General features: G+C 42.1%; 1 protein-coding gene across 1 annotated transcript in view; it reads left to right on the forward strand.

Annotated features, from left to right (window-relative positions):
- The first annotated feature begins 194 nt into the window (after nucleotides 1-194).
- Nucleotides 195-14,118, forward strand: part of galnt18a (UDP-N-acetyl-alpha-D-galactosamine:polypeptide N-acetylgalactosaminyltransferase 18a) — a 122,428-nt gene continuing 108,504 nt past the window's right edge. The window contains exon 1 of the mRNA XM_046394070.1: nucleotides 195-914. Within this exon, the coding sequence (XP_046250026.1) occupies nucleotides 671-914 (244 nt within the window). The 5' untranslated portion in view covers nucleotides 195-670. The remainder of the gene's footprint in view (nucleotides 915-14,118) is intronic.

Below are 14,118 nucleotides of genomic sequence, written 5' to 3' on the forward strand. Positions count from 1 at the left end.
TGCGGTACTTAAAAATAAATTTAATGAGAAAAACAATTGACTCCCTTTTTGCTGGGGACTCCCTGGGTTTGAACTATAGGCACTAACTACCACAGGCGCGCACAGACGTGGTCTGAGTACCGCAAACACATTTACGCACGGCCAAACACACACACCAAGACAGTCACGCTCCTGTTTCGTTCGGTTACCTCAGCCCGCCTGTCCATCACTGCCTGAGTCAAAGCACTTCAGCTTCCTTGCATTGCCGTCCTCTCCACCACCCTCCTCCGTGTACTCTGCGAGGGGGCGGACGGAAGCGAGCAGAGCCCGCCTCCTCCCCTCCTGTTGGGCTGTATAAGGACTACAGGCTGGCGGGGGGAGAGGGGGGGGCTGCATCGCCGAGTGTGACAGCTTTGCAGCGGCTGAGCGCAGCTTGACTCGCCGGCTGCTCAGCAGGGACTCTCCCTCTTAGTATTATATCAGAAATATTATTATTACGGCAGGGTAAAGCATTTAAAGCCACCGGAGGCTTTAGCAAAACCTCAGCTAAGACCCGAAAGCGCAGACGAGGCTAGACTCCACAGCATCGCAGCGCTGTAGTTAGATTTGGACACATTTCTCGAGTGCGTCCTCTCCTCACTCCACCTGCCTGCGCGCGTCGGGAACAAGAAGTCCATGGAGGGATGTCGCGATGCTGTGCACAAGGAGAACTAAAACTTTGGTGTCGACATGTGTGATCCTGAGCGGGATGACCAACATCGTGTGCCTCCTGTATGTCGGCTGGATCACCAACTATGTGGCCAACGGCGGTCCCAAAGTTGCGGAGAGCGGCGGCGAGGCGGAGAGAAAGTTGGAGGAGGACAGTAAAGGGGAAACCCTGAAGATTATCGAGAGGCTGGACCGTCTGGAGAGCGTCGTCAATGAGCACATCAAAGGTCAGCACAGCGTGGGGTTGTTTTGGTGAAAGTTTGAAGTCATCACGTGAGCATTAGAGCATTAGATCGTGATTCACGTGGTCGGAATCAGCACCCAGTGAAAAACAGGATCACCTTAGCCTTAACTCCCTGATGTGTCTCACAGGCTGTGGAAACAACACTCCGGTGTTCAGTTGGCAGACAACAATTTCCATTTTTCTGTTTTTAATGTGAAAGGCACTGAAAATTAATAGACCTAATTATTTCATTAATCATAAGTGATTCCTCCTTTAGTTAGAGCACCTGTGAACCATTAAGTTACTTATTCTATATGAGCAATATTGATGTACTTTCCTTAAAAATAATCAGTAATTTGTGTCAGAAACACTCTCACTTAAGTAGTTAAAACTTCTTCTAGTCTTTCTTCCTCACTGAAATATGAATATGAAACATACTGTAAATTTTAAACATTTAACTGCTGGACACGATGCTTCTTGACGTCAGAGTATTCAGCTGCTTACTGGGCTGCAGTTGGCTTCGAGAGCAGTGGTGATGTCCGTGTGTTAAACAGAGATTTAAGGTGGTGACAGAGAAGAAACTTCCCTCTTTAGCAGCTCAGTGTGAAAAAGCCTTCTTGCATCCAGCTCTGCACATCCATCATCAGTCTGCGTAGTGATATTCTTTAATTCCCTTTTAAATGTAGATTTTCGCAAATCCTTTAAGTATTTTCTTTAATAAAAAGAGGCCGGGTTTTGATAAGGAAGGAGAATGGATGGATTTAAGAGGAGGATATCTCATCAGCTGTACCAGTTTCAATACATCAATGATTCCGAGAGTGCAGGAGAGCAACGCTAAATCTGTTGACTTCTGTTAATCGACTACTGGGTTAATCGACAAACTCAGTAGCACATAAAGCCAAATTATCCACTGGACAAAAGAGGTGCATTTTAGTGACTTAGTGAGAGACAGGAGTTTCCAGAAGGTATGAGAAGCTCATAGTGCTAATTTTTCATGTACGTACGGCATCAAATCCATTGACAGTTAGTGCCCCATTTTGATTTGTTTTTGCATCATCGCCCCATTTAGATCTCTCTCTGACCAACTCATAAAGTCCAACCTAAATTTAGTAATCAGATTAGGTCATTTGTCTAACAACACTATTCAGGTCAGCTGGACAAACTTTCTCACGTCAGTCAGAATTTGCAAACTTCTTCCTCCAGACACGAGATAAACACTTTGTTTGTTTACTATCCATTGGAGAGGATGGTTTTGTTCATTGATAAAGTGTTGCAGTGATGCGCACACAGGACTAATAGTATTCCCCATGGGTCCATGTTTTAATTATCCTCCTCAGAGCTGCACATCAGTATCAACACACATTAAGAAGTGGGACAAACCCTTCCTTTATCCTCAGCTAAATGGGACAGTACACCACTCACTAATCGAACTTAGGATTTAGGAGAAATGCGCGCTCCGTGGCAGCGGCGAGATGATTAACACTGCAGTGATCTTCAGCGAGAGCTCCTCTCTAAAGCCCGATAGAGAACGCCATTCCTTGGAAAGATAAGGGCCGTAAATTATCAAACATCTCAGAGAAAGATTGTTTATCCAGGATTAATTTTGTGTTTGAGATGAGCTTGTTGAGAACACGGTGCTAATCAGAGAGGCTGAATTAATACAGATGAGAGGGGAAAACATCATTTCGGATGCAGAGATATAAAACTGCACAGATTACACTTACCATGTGTGGGATGTGAATATTTTCTTTGTCCAAAAAGAAAAGTCTTTGAATTCTGCATTTCAGCACAGTAAACCTGCCTTTTTACTTTTCCCTCAGCATTCAATGTCCAAACACTCTAACAAACTTACTCTAAATAAGGCTCACTAGCCATTAAGTGCTGAGGTTTGAGCGAATTCAACAAGTAATACTTGAGCATTAATGTGTGAAGTATTTTTAATATATGCAAATGAATGGACATTTCATTCGTCAAACAGACAGCAGCAGGTCTGATATTTGCCTTTCATGTTCTTATTAAAGCTGTCGTCCTAATTAATTTAGGTTCCTGTATGTGCCCAGCTTTAAAGATGGAAAATGAACCGCATTTTTACAAATGCCACTGCAAAGTTGAGCCAACCGTTTAGTGCTTTCTACCACAGGACCTGTTGCTCAGGCAAATGAAGGGAAGTAAAATGTACAGTAAATGCAAATGTGAAAAAGGGCAGCTATCAGGTCATAGTGTCAGTGTACAACAGGGAATCTGCTCTGGTTGGGGTTTGTGAAGAGGTATTGCAAATCTCAGATAATGCAAACTGTTACACACACGTGTATGTGCTGACTGACACAACCACCAGGATTTTCTAATGCAGCACTTTGGGTCCTCCTGACTGACAATGGACATGCAGCTCCTCTTTGTGCAGAGAGATGTTGGTATGGTACAAAGCACACTTATCATTAACATGGAGAATGGCAGACTGATGGTGTACTGAACTGTTCAGAAGTGCTAATAGAATCTGCATAGGCTCCAGGGTTACAGCGGGTGAGTAAATTTAGCCGCCGGAGTGCTTGGCACACTCCTCTCCTCCTTTCCGCTCGGTCCTCGGAGCTGGTGCCAGATTACATTATCAGCCAGGGGCTGATGTGTTTATGTGTTTATGCTTTGTCACCGATACAAAAAGACCAGACTGTGGAACCGACATGCAGGTTTGAATTAGGATAATGCACCGTTAGGTAGGCAGGGAAGATATAAAGCATACATGCAATAAAAAACCTTTTCATTCACTGGCATTGAATTGAAGACTAACTCAGTAGATTTGTAAGGTCAGCGTGAGTGTCATATGAGTTTATTACTGATACTCTGAAGGTTCTTATACTTCTAGAAATACAATGGTGTTGTCACAATTCAGTGCATTGGCTCTGTGATGTATCACTTGCAGTTTGTGCTCTTTTATTCTGGACTGACAGCCAAATGAACTGCTAAATAATTTGATAAATAATTTAAACTGAACACGTCATGCAGCCAAGATAACTCTGAAATAATTGATGCTGGGTAATAATTGATCTCAAAAATCTGTCTTGCTGGTTAGCTAGTATGTTTAGTGTTCACAAAACAGTGGTTAATTCAGACTTACTGCTGTATACTGGCCTGAATACAAGACCACTCTGAATATTAATAATTTTCCTTTTACAACATTTGTTTGTGGAAAACAACTTGTGAAAGATATAGAAGTTTCATATTAGTCTAGTGGGGAAATATAGAGATAAGATAAGTCCAAAGAGAAGAGAGTCCTCACACTCTGAGAAATAATATCTCAAAATAAGGTGCAGAGTTTGAGTTAATTTTTAAGTTATGTCACAATTTATTGGTTAGTTTGACTAAATGTATTCATTCATTCCATTGCATGTATTTCATTCCTCAATTATTGGACATGACAGGGCTCCATATCAAATAATGTGTCCAAATTGAGTTTTAGAGTGGATTCCGCATTGAGTTAGCTCCGCAGGAGTGAGCAGTTGAGCCTCTGCTGAAGGTGTCAGGTGGCTTCTCTGGCTGGTGCCGCGTTACATTACTGGCTATGCTGAGACAGAGGCTCAGTGAGGAAGAGATTCAGGTCATGAAACAGTGCATATTTTAACACATTTGTTTACAGCCATTCATTTGCACACTGCAGGGCTGCTTAGATGTGAGATGCACACGATTAAGAGCATGAGAATAAACACAAAGTGGATTCTTGGCCACAGTCCTTCCTTTCTGTCAGGCTTATGCATCTTTGGAGGATCTGTCTCTTCACATGTGACGTCGTGTTTTGATCTGTGTTCTGCATTGTTTGTTTCTATCCTGCCAAGTACAAGTCTTATTTTTAGTAGTCTCTTTATGAGTCAATGCAAGTTGATCCATTTTGACAGTGTGCTGAAGAGGGGGAATTTGCAGGAGGGAGGGTGAACTTCTGAGCGTGCGTGTGTGTGTGTGTGTGTGTGTGTCTGCGTGTATGGTGTGTCATCAAAGATGCATGGCAGTGGTGTGAGATCAGATGTGGATGTCACCACATGCCTATAGAGCTCGAGTATTGTTGCATGAAGAATAGCGTCATTGTAAACATGTTGACATCAGCGTGTTGAGGCTGCCCTCGCACTGTAACACCAAGGTGCACCGGGACGTTTGCACAGAGGAATCAATCCTGTCTTGGCTCTGTGCTCTGAATTTTCCTTGCCAGTTGCAGTTTAAGATGCCTGAGGATAATGCAAATTAATGCAGTTTAGAGGAAGAGCAAGCAAAGAGTAAACACTGATGCAGGTGGACATTCCATATGTACACTGCTCGTTCATCCCTAAAGGGTTTATATATTAAAGCAAGAGTGACTTTTGTTCCTGTGATAGTTACAGCCCCCCCCCTCGCCACCTGCCTCGCTTGCATCTGCACTCTCACACCACTGAAATTCAAAGGAAAAGCGCCAGGGAGGGTGTGATCATTTAGAGCCACATTCACCTCATATTCTTTTTTCGTCTTTCAGATGGAGGAGGTGCGATGCTCACAATTCCAGAAGTGTTACTTTCTTCGGATTAAAGCTCGATGACTGTGTTGCACCTCCTCTGCGTGGTCGCATTGCTCTGATCCTTGGCACCACTGTACAGATTATTAAGTTATGTCTCAGGTGAGCTCATCCTAGTCACTGGATGTTGGAGATTTGTGAGGTATAATCTAAATTTAACTTCTTGCCTCAACTGCCCTGGATGGATCTGGCAGTAGGAACAATATCATTTTTAACTATGTTAAAATATGCCAACAAAACAGTTTTATACCCCATAGTACCAGGTGCTAAGGAGCCATTGGAAGTAAACTTTTTTGTGCATTCCTATTTTGTTTCCACCAGTTCTGTCTGAGTCAGAAATGTATGAAAAAATGTTTTTGCACAGGAGGAAACAGATACACAGAGTTTTTGTTCTTTGTGTTTAACTGTTGCACGACCGGAGTTGAGCTTCAACTCCTTCAGTATGATAGTATGATGCTCACTCTCACTTGTTTTGTTCAAAACATTCACTTTCAGACACTGTCTCACCCTGACCAAATAAATGTAGGATGTAGACTCCTTTTATCTTCATTTCAGAGCCATGGCTATCACACAGCAGCAGGATCAATACACATGTCTCTAAATTGCTGTGCTCAATATATTCATGTGGCACAAATTCATTATTACGTAGTCATCTGATGTGACACTGTGATCTTAAAATAGTGCTGTTAAACTAAGTGCTTAGCAAACAGGTAAAGTGTTGCACACATCTTCCAGTCTTATACGGTGAAATCACTGGGACAAAGTGGCTGTGCTGGCTGCACTGATGTGCTCCCTGTGAGGGATCCACTGATTCCCACAGGAAATGAGTAAGAGCTGAAAAGATGTAAGAGCTGTCCAGTTTGCTGTATTTTGTTTGTTTCTACAAGTAACCACTGCCTCTTTTCTTAAGAGTGGTGGTATTTAACCCAGCCATGGTCTAGAACCACCATTACATCTCCATTTGGTTAATAGAGCTTTATAGGGTGACACACAGGGGAGGACACATAGAGACAAAGCAAACTGTAACCACACTGTGTGATGAACGACCTTGACTGCTTTGTCCTTCCACAGTAAGACATCTTTTAGTGACACTGATGCTTGATATGCTTGATACCTAGTGTTAATTTCAGACTAACCTGCCAGTATTCTTTTACCTCCTGCAATCCTTCAGTATCACAGAGAGTGGGTTTATTGCAAACACACTCAAATATGAAACCATGAAAGTGTGATATAGCAGTACATTGAGAGGTATGGACATTTTAGATAAGTACACCAGACTGTGTAATGTCATAGCTGCTGTTCAGTAAGAGTCCACAGAGGTATGCATCAGACTGAGTCAGAGTCAGAGCACTGCCAAGAGTGGGAGAGATTCTCCACATCAGTAAGGTACAGGACGGATCAAGCTACTCCCATCACTATCACTTTCATCAGGCAGGAGTCCTACACGGATGACTATGATTTTTTAACAAGCTTTACACTGCTGTGCTGTACATATGGTTTTCTCAAACCAGGAAATACAAGATAAGGCTTCAGAGGAAGATGGAATCAGACAGGAGTTTGTGTCTCTGCTGTTCTGAAACCAGACTAAAAAGCAGCTCTGTTGGTTTTCCAGGGACATGGCTCAGAACGACTGTGAGCACCTTGTTGAAATGAAACTCTTTTGACTGAAACCATGTGTGGAAGTCGGTTAGAGGTCTTAACAGCTCATTTTTTTTAATTTTTTTTTTAAATGTTTTGTCCTACTGTCACATGTTGAAATTCACACAAGAATGTTTGTGCAAGAAGCTCAGCAACCTTCAAATCCAGTTCTTGAGCCTACCATAAACAGAATCATCAGTTATTTAACCAATAGAGACATTATCACTTTAAATCTGATCGCCAGAAACTGTGTGCCTTCTGGTAAATTTGATTTAATGTGAAGAAATTACATTAGCTTAAAGCCATTCCTTCTTTTTTAGTAAAGTATTCCTCAGAAATCTTGTCAATGTCAAGAGATTTCCAAAGTTCCCTTTTTTTCATCTTTAGTTGTATGTAACACACAAACACAAAGGCAGTTTGAGGGAGTCTTGGATGTAAACTGATCAGAAACTTATCAGTAGGAGCAACATCATCAGCCTTTGGACATATTGGCCTGTAGATACATTTTGGCTTTGTGGTTGCCACTGGCACAGCACAGATACCATCATTCCTCCGTTGTATTTACGCTACGTCTCGTATGTTATTAGCTATCACAAACTCTCATTTGTTACTCTTGAGTTTTAGTTCAGATTGTGTCAAAGCCCATTACAGACCACGGAAATCCAGCCGGATTTTCTGAGATTAAACTTTTAAAAGTTAATTTGCCAGCTGCAGCCAGTGACCACCTGCAAGTTAACCATGATCAGGTTGTGTCAGGTGGTGCCAAAATTCAAATTCATCCTTCTTGCTTGGTTGATCACACTTACTTAGCGTGTTTGAGTAAAACTTTCTTGCTCACCAGACTGAAATCTGTGATGTTGTGTTGTTTTCTATTCAAAGAGTTAGTTCAGCAAAAAAAAAAAAAAAGTCATATCTGATTGTTGAACTAATTAAATCAATGATATTACAAAGCGGCTTAATGTCTGATTTTAGCTTCTACCTGCCCCCTTCCTATATTAAAAAATCCATTCAAATCCAGACCACTGCAGTTTTAATCAGTGCATGTGTCTAGACTGGCAGTGAAATGACTCACGTTTATATTACTGTGACCCAACTACTGTCAGTTGCAGGCCCTCAGTCTCCCAGTAACTTTTCCAATGTTTGTGGATTATCCTGAGTAACTGAATCATAATTTTGGTTCTTTGAGCACCACAAGTGAAGGGTCATGTTGTTCCATAATATTCAAGAGAAGGCAGACGTCTCTACAGCCAATGTCTGCAAAACTCAGCAACTCGCACCAGAACAATCTAGATGGATTAAAACACTACAGGAAAGCAGAAAAAATTTTGAATTAGATTTTTTTGGATTTTGGGTTGCACTGTCCCTTTAATAATAGAATACACTTCCAGCCTGCACTGCTTTTTAAGATAATTCTCTTTTTTGTCGCCCATGTTAAACATGTAACAAATACTTTGGTTGGAAATGCAAAGCAGGCTTTCGAACTCCTTGACGGCCCTGTGAGAGCTGCGAGCAGTGCAGTTCATTAAAAAAGGGAACTGTGCTTATGGCGGTCAATATCCACCCTGTCGCTTATCACACATGAGCACACATACACACACAGGAGATTCATAATGGACTTCACTCTCACCACAGAGACCTTGTGCAGTGGTTTGTGAGTTTGACCTGAACACGTGCAGACTGAAAAACCTCATATCTTATACCCATGCACACAGACAAATACGAGACATGACAAAAGCACTCACACACACACACACACACACACACTTTTTTTAAATCCAGTATGCAGCAAAGTGCAAGCTGCTAATTCAGCCACTCATGCATACACTTGTCTCATCCCATAAACAGGAAGTGTGTGTAAGGAGGGACGTGTATGTGCTGAGTTCCTATGAGTGCCTTTGAACCACTGTACCTTGAAATTTGTGTGGGTTCACACACACACACACACACACACACACAAACACGGCTTCTCCTCCGATCTTTGCCTGGCTGCATACATGTCATCTTTTGCAGGAGGCAACTTTCTCGCGGCGGCAAATTGCAAGACGGAGCCGACTCACGTTTTACACACGATGTGTCCAACACGAAGTCTTAGTGAGGTTGCCACAGTCACTCACTGTCTTCTAAATCCCATGGCGTATTTTCCTGAGGGTGCATTATGACACCGCAGGGAGGCTGTCCTCGGTGCCGCCCCACCGCTGAATTCCTTCAGTGAGGCTTGTGGAAGACTATCACAGGCTGTAAGCTTCATGAAGTTGTCATCTGGGGGCTGCAGGAAATTCCTGACACATTTGTTGTCAGGTTTCTTCTGAAAGTTGTGTGTCTTAGATATGGATGGGCTACAGGAAAATAAACAAGGTTGCACAAATTGTAGTGTGGATTGAAGTATGAAGAGTTATATTATAGACTTCACTTGCAGAAGACGTATTACTAAGTTGAACTATTTCTTGTTTTTGTGCTTACCTAAAAATGGATGCGTCAGCACCACATCTTTAATTTCTTTCCATTTTTCTTTTCATTGTAAGTGAAAAATGTTGTGTGGCTGCAAAAGGACCTGGTTTGCTCGGAGTGGTTATGATAAGTAGCCAGGTTTCCTTCCAAACGTAGCAACAATTTCAACACTTAGCGAAGCTGCCTCTGTAACTCACTGTCTTCTAAATCCCATGGCGTATTTTCCTGAGGATGCATTATGACACCACAGGGAGGCTGTCCTCGCATAGGCTGCATTATGACAGCTCAAACGGGCTTTGTCAGTACTTGATAACTGGAGAATAAGACTCAACATTCATCTTTTTCCAGAACCTCCTACTTCACCTTTACCAGAGTGCCAGTCAAAGCTCAAATTGCAGAAAAAGATGGAACCATTGCATTGAATATTGCAATGTGTTTCATGCAGATCTGATATTTTAGCATCTTTTCCCTTTTGCAGTGGAGCAGAGGCTTCAGTGGATGTTTCAGTCACGTATTATTCGCTGAACATGTTTCCGTTGGACTTTGTAGCATTGTCTCTTCACACCAACGTCTCCACCTCCTCTAAATGTGTGATATTTCAGCATCTTCATTCAAAATTTCAGCTTGCTTTCTTTGACAACTAGCAGTCTTCTTCATTCTTCTGCCGCACTTCAATAAATTACATGCATTTTAAAATTACCCGTATTGCAGCCATAAACTTCATCCATCCATCCATCCCCCGCTTTCTCTAATTTTACCACAGTTACCGTCCTTCCATTCCTGTTAACATCATTGGAGATTTACTTTAGGCTCCCCAAACTGTAGCTGTGTCTTCAGTTCTGCTGCCCTGCAGCTAAATACCAGCTTCCAGCTTCTGGTCAGGGCCTTCACACACGGCCAGATTTCCCTCCACACTGGGATAATGTGGTCACAGCAAGCCGAGGGAAACACTGACGGAAACTTGGTGAAATGTGCTGGGAGACGTCTTTTCAAGCTGTCTGTGGATCATTTTTGCAGCATTATATCATGACATTTCGCCTTTGTCTAAAAAAATAGGTTTTTAAGAATTTAAAGTGTTTTTATGGCATTTATGAAAATGAACCAATCTATTCTGTGTCACTGACATCTTGGTTGCATTCAGCTCATACCAAAGCATTTAAAATGGCTACATTTTGCTGCAGTTATTTAGTTAACTTTATATTCCTAGTGAGGTGAATTCCCTCACTAGGAATATAATACCAAAAAGAGCAGTGGTTATGCAGACACGTGGTATACATCTTTTGAAGAAACTCTGTGAACTTATTGTCCAGTTAGTGACCAAACTAAACAGCTTTTGACAGTTGATAAGCAGTTGTCAGGCAAGGTCAGCCATCATAAACACAATACTTGTGGGAAGTAAACACCTCAGTACAGAAAAAAGAAAGATGGAGATGTTGTAACTGACAGGTGGCAGCATGTCCAGACTGACTATTCTTTCTTAAATGAAAATGAAAACTTTAGCTTTATTTGCTGAAAGAAAATCTGGTGTCATGTGGAAGACACCCAGATGAAGTGACAGCTTGACATTTGTGAGCTCCAAACAGGGCAGCCGCAGCGTGCAGGGCTCCATCAAGTCATGCAGAGTGGCAGTGTTGGTGCGAGACAGAAGGGATGACATGACAAGCGTTTCTGACTAAAAGGATGGTGGTCCAGTGAGCCAACAACATGGCTGCAGGACACCGTGTGTGCTATTGTCCTGAAGACTTATTTTGAGAAGAGTTAATGTTTTTCAACAACAGCGCTCTGTTGGATATGAAATGTACCATGACACAAATCTGCCTCTGGGCGCTGGTCACCTCTGGTGCCTGAATTTGAGACTAATGTCTTTTCCCCTCAGGCTGTCCTGCACAGAAAGAGCACTTTACTGCTGCCTCTGGAAGGAGAAAACTCACACTGATTACATTTGGACTTTTGATTTGTGGCGCAATAATCCATGGATTGTAGTTTTTATTTTTATCTTCTATCCTAACGCCTCATTTCAGTTTAGGCTGCCACTTTCCTGTCAGTGCAGTGGCTTTACTTTGGAAATTATTTTCAGTGAAGTACAGGCATTTTTCTGAAAGCTCATTTCTCAGAGCAAAACGCACTTTTGTTCTTGTGCTCATTTTGAAAAACAGCATTTCTAGACTGAGCGAAGTATCATATAATGAAGTAGAAATGAATCAAGTTTGAGATAATAAATAAAACAATAGGTTTATTTAGGCAGTAACCTGCTTTCATGCAGTCCACACATTGCTCTGTAATATGTCAGGACCATAAAGGAGCATTTGCAACTTTCATTCAATTAATTTGATGTGCTCAGTTTTATTATCATTTTTATTAACAGTGGAGACATTGTGTTTTTTTTTTTTTTTTCAGTTAATACTTTATATTAATTGACACAGCACTTCTCAGCTGTGTTGGTTCATCAAAATTAGTTCTTCACCTTGTACATTTATATACCTTGTTCATTCAGGAGAGACTTCATCTGAATAAATGAATAATCTTTCTATTTCCATGCATAATAAAGATGAAAATATGAATCTTTGGCGATTAGGCCCACCCTGACATCATCATATATTAAGACGGGATGAGAAGCCCTGAGAAGTGCAGGAAACCCCGCTGATGGAGCCTGGACGGTGGTGGTGGTGGTGGAGACAGGATGAAGAGGATGTGATAAGCTCGACTTGGGCACTGGATATGGTGAACTGGAGGTGAATGGGGTTTAGAAGAGTCACAACAACTTTACACTGACAGCAGACAAGCAAGGGGAAGAACAGATTTAAAGTGTAATATCAATGACAGGATTGGCTGATTGAAATCATGGCAAAATCTGGTTAGTTAAATGAAAGAGAAAACGCCCATCATCAGCTGATTAAGAAGACACAGAGAGTGAGAATTGTGAGCATAAAGGTGAGCATAAAGATATAAAGCAGTCACCATTGCCTATCTGTACTGTTACTGAATTTCATCACAATGTGATAAGTGAATCAGTCAGCTCATACAATGAAGGTGTTCCGAATTTCAGATTAACTCATGTTGCCGGTGATGGATGTATTTAGCACATATAAGTCTCTTATTATAAAAGCAGCCTGATGCTATTGTCCAACCAACAACCAGCGACCTCCTCCACTTCCCTGTTGCCTTCATGGTTCTTTTTGAACATCCAGGCCCAGCAGCTCTCTGCTCTTTTTCTTACTTCTTCCTTTCCTTCTTCTAATCATCTTTTGCTTTCTTTTTCATCTCTGCCTTCTCTTCCCTTTGTTTCTTTATTTCCTCCTCTTCTTCATTTTTTTCCTCATGTTTTTATTTCTTTTTCATCTCCCTCTGAACTTTTTTTCTGAGGTCCTCCAGTTTGTTTTTTGTTTTCTCCCTCCAGCTATTTTGCTGTCATCTCCCAGATCTTCTCTTTCTCACGCAGTTGTTTGTTGTCTTCCTCCAGCTATTTGTCCAACAACTTTTTTTTTTCCTCCCAGCTCTGTTTTTTTCTGGGCCAGCTTCTCTCTGAATTCCTCCTGTACTGTAGAGCATCATGTTTTGTCTGTGAAGCTTTGTCACTCTGGAGAAATTCAGTTGTGTCTGACTGGAGTGAGACCTCCTTGAGTCTGTGACACAGACTGGCCTTCTCTTGCTTTTTCTCCTTTTTCAACTCCTCATCTTTTCTGTTTTTTCATTCCCTTTTTGTGGAATCTTCACCTTCTTCTTGTGAGGCAAGAAGCCTCTCCTCTTCTTCCTCATTATCACAAAGAGTTCCTCCATTTCCTTCTCTGTCTCCATCTTTTGAACTGTCATGTCCAAACTCCTCTCAAGTGTTTAACTTTTGTGTCCCACATCTGTTTGTCACTAAATTTCTCCTGCAGAACATTGTATTTTTCTTGCCAAGCTCTGTAGCTCCTGAGAAATTCAGCCTTGCGTCTACACAGGTTTAGGTTGTCTCGATGAGCCTGTGAGAGAGATCCAGGTTTTCATTGTCCCTCTCACAGAGCTGCTGTTCCAACTGCTTGAGTTTGTTCTTCAGCCATTCTGCAGCAGAACAGTTTTCTGGTTTTCTAGGTTCAGTTGGAGCAGCTCATTGTTTTTCTCAAAGACTTTTTCTTCCTCTGCTTCTCCTTTCTCTTGGATGCTCTCCAGCTGCTGAAGACTTTTCTTCAGGAAGGAGAGCTCTGCTTCATGCATCACAATGGTGTTGCAGCTCTTTTGTGGTTCAGCACAGAACTTCTTTATCGTGAGCTCTGGAATCATATCTTGAAAGATGAAAGTGAAAGTGACATATTTTGTCATTGGAGGGAACTCACTCCAATGAAATTCGTGCTCTGCATTTAACCCACCCAAGTGACGTGCACACACACACACACAGCAAACCCGGGGCAGTGGGCGACCGCGTGCAGCGCCCGGGGAGCAGTGGGGGTTAGGTACCTTGCTCAAGGGTACCTCAGCCATGGACACTGGTACGGGGAATCGAACCAGCGATCCACCGGTTACGGGTCTGACACCCTAACCGCTGATCCACGACTGCCTCTTGTCTGATGAGTTCATATTTTATTTTGTGGATCCTGTAGCAGACCTTCTGCCT

This window comes from Scatophagus argus, chromosome 7 (assembly GCF_020382885.2).
Source record: "Scatophagus argus isolate fScaArg1 chromosome 7, fScaArg1.pri, whole genome shotgun sequence".
NCBI lineage: Eukaryota > Metazoa > Chordata > Actinopteri > Scatophagidae > Scatophagus > Scatophagus argus.